Source organism: Symphodus melops (genome assembly GCF_947650265.1).
Source record: "Symphodus melops genome assembly, chromosome: 16".
NCBI classification, from domain to species: domain Eukaryota; kingdom Metazoa; phylum Chordata; class Actinopteri; order Labriformes; family Labridae; genus Symphodus; species Symphodus melops.
In genome coordinates, this window is record NC_136706.1 from 24,487,635 (window position 1) to 24,495,134 (window position 7,500).

The 7,500-nt window shown below is 40.2% G+C and overlaps 1 protein-coding gene across 1 annotated transcript in view; it reads right to left on the reverse strand.

The window, feature by feature from the left end:
• Positions 1-2,753: 2,753 nt before the first annotated feature.
• The window catches only part of LOC306837315 (uncharacterized protein), a 10,652-nt gene continuing 5,905 nt past the window's right edge, over positions 2,754-7,500 (reverse strand). The window contains exon 3 of the mRNA XM_079364946.1: positions 2,754-5,485. Coding sequence (XP_079221072.1) covers positions 3,892-5,485 — 1,594 coding nt within the window. The 3' untranslated portion in view covers positions 2,754-3,891. The remainder of the gene's footprint in view (positions 5,486-7,500) is intronic.

Here is a 7,500-nt window from a genome sequence, read left to right on the forward strand (position 1 = left end):
GATGCAAACGGAGACTGTTAAGGGTTAAGCACCTTGTGCTCTTATCATTACACGTGCTAGCTGCTAGCTACTGTTGACAGCTGTCAACTTCCTGTCATATCTTACAATACATATCTCGCTCTGTCGCCAATCATAGCAACGCGGTCAGCGTGAAGACATTTGCGTCATTACAAAATCTTAGAGATGCACGGCTGAGCGCTCAGACCCTCCGCGGACCATCCTTGCGATGTCGCGCCGGCTGTGATTGCTCAATATTCACGTTGACTCGCGGTCGACTTGGAATCAGTCCGCGGTTGACCAGTAGACCGTGATCGACTGGTTGGGCACTCCGGAGTTAGACGGTCTGAGACACTGCTGAGGAAAGGCAAGCGTCTGTCTATGAAGTTTTTGTACTGAATGTATTTTATTTTACTCAGATGAAGTCAAAAGAAATCTGCTCCAGTAGGCGAGGAAGTCTTTGGTATTCATCTCGTCCATTCACAACGCAGAGAACTTTTTTTTAGCACACAGAGTGTGAAGCCAGACCAGCTGCAAATATCTACTTCCTGCATTGAATTATAATAATGAACAAATGAGGCTCTTCTCTCTGGAGTTTTTTTTCTCCTCGGTTCAGCTGTCTCCTCCTTCCTCCTCTACAGACTACAACAAAGCACAACCCATCTCAGATCTTAATATTTTACTGTACTTTTTGTTTTGCATGCCTCGAAGCAGAAGTCTATACAATAATTAATATCTCACAGTCGGCTTGTTGTGTAGCTAAGTCGGCTAACTAAATAGATATATTAGGGAAGACTGTCTAGTAGTATTTAGTTTTTTTATTTGTGTGAATAGCTAAGTATAAAACAATCTAACACTGTTTGTTGTGGAGAGGGCCCTGCAGACAGCCTCTCTGCTGCAGGTATAGACTGGTATAGTAATGACGTATTTTTGTAGGCCAACCCGAAAAAATGGCGCCGGTGGTTCCTACGAATATTCTCCTCTGGGATTTTTGGATTTTGGATGATTGCAGAAAATAATCTGTGTGTCAAACACACGTTTCTGATGCTGTTTAGTTCAGCTGATAATCTTTACAGATGAACATCATTTATATGAAGTTTGAAGAGTTAATGCAGCCCAGAGAAGTAAAAAGCTAACGCTATGCTACAAGCTAACTACACCGCGGTCGGTTTATAATGACGTCACGAACGTTATGCTTCATCGATCTAATCAGCGGATTAACAAGCTAGCTAAACGTTAGCTTAATAAGTTGTTTATTAACCTAATATTTACAAGAGCACTGAAAAACATGACTAGAGGCTGTAAGGAGGATTAGAGAGAGAGTTCCCGGCGTGATGACGTTTAATGTCTCCATGACAACCGCTGTAGTTTCAGTTAGCTACTCGTTAGCAACCGCCGTTTAAAGTTTGCGTAAAAACTTTAAAATTCACAAGTGTTGGTCTTAGCTAACGTAGTTTATCTCGTCTAACAAAACATCAACATCTCTTCAGCTTGTGTTAACCACAGACCTTATTTCAGTCTAAACACAAACACATTCAAAATACACATTTAGACTTTTAGAGTTAGGAACCCATGGAGCTAACATGCTAACTCACTTCCTGGTTTAGGACTCAGAACTACACCAGTCTATTGTACAATACCCGGGAGAACGCATCGTCACCATAGACGTCACCATCAACAGCAGCGCGTTGTCTTCTCGCGAGATTGAACGGACTCATAAAGAACCCAGGTCCAGTCTGAGTTCTTGGTAAGAAACGGCCATCCAAAGACCTACAAGTTTTCATGCTTCATGTTTAATGACTTCTGACTACGAGTTTGAAGTTAAACTTTGTCACTGACGTTTCATGTCTGTTTCTTTGTCATCAAACTACACTACCCATAATCCTCTTGGCTGTTGCTGTGGAGACAAGAAGCCTCTCAGTCGTACAGAGTGACTTTAGATTATATGTAATAAGAGCTTTTGTACTTTTTGGGACTTCAGGGACTCTGTACTGTTGTTTCTGGCTGATTTTTTAAATTTGATTTGATTGTATTGTTCCCTTTTTGCAGTTTCCCTTTTTTTGTCAACAACTTTATTAGATCAACAATCAGACGATAGCCAAGACTCAATACATACTGTAAATCTTAAACTGTATCAAGAAATCCAGTCTGAGAATCAACTCCTGTGTCTTGTTCAGACCTATAAAGGTTTAAATGTTTTAAATGCATTATTCTTTTCTATTGGGTCCACTGGAGGATTTATCACTGGCCACTAGGGGGCAGTGTAGGATATTGCTATGACCGGCTCAGTTAGGAAGCGGCCATATTTGTTGATATGCTCATGTTCATGTCAAGGTGGTTTGATTGTGCTGTTCAGCCTAATTCATGTTAGAACTAAATTTATACAACAGTTGCATAATATGTGTAATGCTGTAATATGTGATGATCCATGTTATATTGTATGTTCACATTTAAAAGTTATTACTATTTGTTTATCCTGCAGTTGTTTGTATCATTGTAGGGCTCCTTCATCTCTGTCATTAAAGACATATTTCGACATTGAGGAGTGTTTCTTCACCACCTTGATGCCCTCTCTGTCTGTCTGAGCCTCATCACTTGGTCAGATGTTCATTCATTGTTTTTGGTTCTAAGTTGTAAAAGCTGTTTTAATATGTCCTGTTTATTCTGCCCTCCGGAGCGTGGTAACATGAATGCCTACTGGAGTGTTCTGAGTGTGAGGTGAAGTCAGTCGATGTCCTGAAGCGACTCAGTCAGACTCAGATTTTATGACATTTATTGAATATTCAAAAGGTAAAACAATCTGATTTGAATACAAAGATAAAAAGGAAAATAAAAGTAAAACAGAGTGTGTGAACATGCCCCCTCAGAGGAGTCATACACCCACTCGTTCTCTATAAGGTGCACTCTCCCTGACCTCACAGGTCCGAAGGCACCGTGCAGTCAGGCCGAGTCACTGACTGTCACTTCTTTACTCCAGCTAGCATGTGCACACGGCTAAACAAAGTACAGGGTTACCCATTTACAATGCATGTTTAATGGAACATGTAAAAGAAATGAAAAGCTCTTATAATTATATGAATATAATGGTTAAATGATTATATGAATATAATGGTTAAATGATTATATGAATATAATGGTTAAATGATTATATGAATATAATGGTTAAATGATTATATGAATATAATGGTTAAATGATTATATGAATATAATGGTTAAATGATTATATGAATATAATGGTTAAATGATTATATGAATATAATGGTTAAATGATTATATGAATATAAAACAAAATACAACAATGATAAATGATTATACGATGTGTGTGTGTGTGTGTTTCTGTGTGTGTGTGTGTGTTTCTGTGTGTGTGTTTCTGTGTGTGTGTGTGTGTGTGTTTCTGTGTGTGTGTGTGTGTGTGTTTCTGTGTGTGTGTGTGTGTGTGTGTGTGAGACAGAGAGAGAGAGAGAGAGAGAGAGAGAGAGTTCCTTCTTCTCTGTTTTTCGGCTCAGAGAACTTTCTAGTCTACTTTGTCTTTTCTTTCTTCTTGCCAGTGTTCCAGCTGGGTTCGGGTTCAGTTAGGTTGATTCTGATTGGTGTTTGGAGAGCTGGACGCTCCCGCTTCAGTGAACATTAAAGAGCCAGCTGTTCCCTGGGAGCAGAATGAACCAATCCCATTCGATGTCTGATTCTCGGAGTGACATGTTCTCTCATGATTTGGGTTTTTAAAGCACCACAAACTTTTACTCAAATTGCATCCCAGTCTAATTCTTGTCCCAAGCTTTCATTCCAATTCAAATTTACAATGTGATCACATTTAAGTTTATGTGGAACATTAATATTATGATTACATCTTTGTGATGATTTAGAGATTGTATCAACAAGAACACACTGTTTCAATCAGAACTTCTTCAGAAAATTCAGTCTACCCCTCACGTACCCCATCCCTGCTCTGGTTCCCTCATTCGCTCGACTCTTCATCTCCTTCAGTTTCTGGACCTTCTGTGTGTCTCCCTTCTCCGTCATCTTCTCAATCAGGAAGTCCAAGTGGACGAGAGTGGACAATGAATCAGCATTCAGAGCGATCTGCTCCAGTTTGAGAACATGATTGTAGGACTCTTCCAGACATTGATCTTTTTTCTTTTCTTTGTCGTCCATTTTCTTCTGAAGTGTTTCCAGAAGGCTTGATTTCTCTTCACAGGCTGCTGAACTTTGGTCATACTTCTCTTTCACTTCTTCACGAGTTTTCTGAACTTTCCTTGTCTTCTGAACATATCTCCACTCTTCCTTCACATGATCAGACACAGGGCATTTCCCTGTACAGACAGTGCAGTGACCATTACTCATCACCTCACAGTCTTTGGGATACCAGGCCATCGTGCATTCAGGGTAGTGACAGTTCTCCTCACAGACTGTACAGCACGTAGCTCCTTCATAAAACCACAACCCCCACATCCCACCTTCGATGTTTTCTTTATCTTTGTAGGTCTCATCAACTTGTATAGTGAAGTTCTTGTTTTTGTTCATCTCTTCTTCATGTTTCTTCAGTTCTTCCCGAGTCTGTTGGATTTCTTTCTGTTGTGATTCAAACAGCTGAATTCGCTCTTTCAGGTTTTGCATGCAGGCTCGCAGTCTGATACGGTTGTTCAGGACGGCCACAGTTTCCGTCAGTGATAGTGGATTCGTATTTAGCAGGAACTCTCCAAACTTTGACATTCCTTTCATTGTCAGTTCATAGGCGAATTGAAGGGTTTCTTCATCCTCTGTCCTGTCTTCATTTTGACTGTTCTCAAACAGGAAGTAAACAGGCTGATTTGCTTTATCTTTGGCACACTTGATGTTTGCATCCTGAAGAGCTGTAAGGACATTTTTAGGTTTCCTTCCATTTGAGTGTGTGAACAGAGGGACGATGTTCTTCTCCATGTCTTTTCCAAACAGAGACACCACTGAATCAAAGATGTATATCAGGCGGTCAGTCAGCCGATTCTCGGTCGCTTTCATCACCAGACCCACGACATTTATCTCATAAACTCCGCTCTCTGACCGGAACAAGTCAAATAATCTGGTGGTGATGGCATCATCTTGTTCAGGCCCTCTGGTGTCTCCGTATCCAGGAGTATCAATGATGGTCAGAGAGTAAGGCAGAGGTTTCTCTTCAAATCCAAAGATCTCGTACACGACCACATCTGATGTCTGACTTTGAGACTGATTTCTCTCCTCCTTCTCCTTCTCTACGATCTCAAACCAGACATTGTCTTCCCACGTCACTCCCATGGCGTAGTTGACCATAACGTTGATCAAAGTAGATTTTCCTGTTCCTGTTTCTCCCACTAGCAGGATGGTTTTGTGTACTTTACTTTGATCTTTTTCACCAAGAGTCATCTTTTTTATGTTTCCAATGTTCTCTGTCTTTGGTATGAGCTGGTAGATGGTAGGAGAGCCTGAATGGTTCAGGGATGTGTAGCTGATGTTGTCGTATCTGGTTGGGGCGTTTCTGTTGAAAGGTGAAAACATTAGATGATCAATAACCAGAAAACAGAGATCCACATGGGATCCTTTAATGAAAGCAGTTTCTCAGCACATGGTTTCACAGCAGTAAGTGTGAATGCAGCTTGATCTCAACATTGACTGAATATAAGAAGAACACCTAACCACCTTTCAGTTCCCCTCATGGAGGCTGCAGACTGAACGGTAACGCGATTTTCAAGGACTCAAAGACTCGTTGGATTTTTAATGCTGATTCCCACCGTGTGCACAGTGGTGTTAAGCTCCTCCCCTCTGGACAGAGGCGTTCACGTGTTCTGATTTATCCAACAATACATTACTGCAATGAGCAGATTAAAATCACACTTGAATATAAGTTTTAAAAAAGCCTATTATTCTAACAGGGGGGTTACTGTAGAATTGCCTTATGGTGAAAGTGTTGCTTTACTTAAAATGTTTTGTTGTTTCACTAAAGACCTGTTTCCACTAAACTGTTCAGTTCGGTTCGTCTCGGTACGGCACACATTTTGCAGCGTTTCCAGAGACTAAAGGCGGGAAAGATCAACAAACAACCGACCCGTAGCGTCCTACTTTTTGGGACCAAGAATATCGATCTGACCCTAAAAGGCGGAGCTAAACACTGCAGTCTGTTGATTGGTCCCGTATGACAAAGACAAACTCAACCCGGCCATGTTTAAACTGTAGGTTGTTTATTGGTCTGTATTTCTCCTCGCCGCACACAGTGATTGAGTTTAGTGATAAAGAGTCACATGTTTCCTGTCCTCATATCAAACGTCTGTAAAATATTATGAAGTTATTTCTCCTCTCTTGTTTCCTCGTTCCTCTCTTAAATACATAAAGTCAGCAGCGGGGTCACATTTGATCCCTGAGCACAAATAATGTTAGTTTATAAAGAGGTAAGCTGGAGCTCTGTCCTTTCTTTTCTTCTTCTCTCTCCTTTCACTTACTTTTCTTTCTCTCTAATAAAAAATAAAGAGAAGTCATCAGTGGCGGTCTTATTTCAGGAGCGGCGCCCCGCCTGCTAAATGCATAGAGAGGAAACACTGCAATGACAAAGTAGATGAACTGCTGGATGTTGGTCTTTGTTTACTGTGTCATGGTTTTCTTCTTTCTTGAATTTATTAGCACTGTGCTATCGGTATACAATAGAATAGGATGCCTTTATTGTCATAACAACAAAATTATTTGGCTTCACCTTAAAGTGCACAAAGCTAAAAAGACAACAAAAGAAGAATATAAAAAAGTGACTAACCGGTCCCTCTAGGATTTCACAGACTTTTTGGCGGATTGTTGCAAACTAAAATGTCTGATTTCACGGCAGCTTTAAAATTAAATTGCGGCAGGAAGCAAAAATTGCTAAATAGTTGTGATTTTTTTTTCCATGTCAGTTATTTTCTTGCTCACACTTTGATGTGATGTGAGTGATATTTTAACCTGAGCAGAGCGATTTACTTTGTGAAGCATATAGACAGGTGTAGTTCTGAGTCCTAACACCAGGAAGTGAGTTAGCATGTTAGCTCCATGGGTTCCTAACTCTAAAAGTCTAAATGTGTATTTTGAATGTGTTTGTGTTTAGACTGAAATAAGGTCTGTGGTTAACACAAGCTGAAGAGATGTTGATGTTTTGTTAGACGAGATAAACTACGTTAGCTAAGACCAACACTTGTGACTTTTAAAGTTTTTACCCAAACTTTAAACGGCGGTTGCTAACGAGTAGCTAACAGAGACATTAAACGTCATCACACTGGGAACTCTCTCCCTAATCCTCCTTACAGCCTCTAGTCATGTTTTTCAGAGGTTAATAAACAATTTATTAAACTAACGTTTAGCTAGCTTGTCAAATCTGCTGATTAGATCGATGAAGCGGTCGTGACGTCATTATTATGGTTCCTACATAAATTCTCCTCTGGGATTTTTGGATTTTGGATCATTGCAGAAAATAATCTGTGTGTCAAACACACGTTTCTGATGCTGTTTAGTTCAGCTGATAATCTTTACAGATGA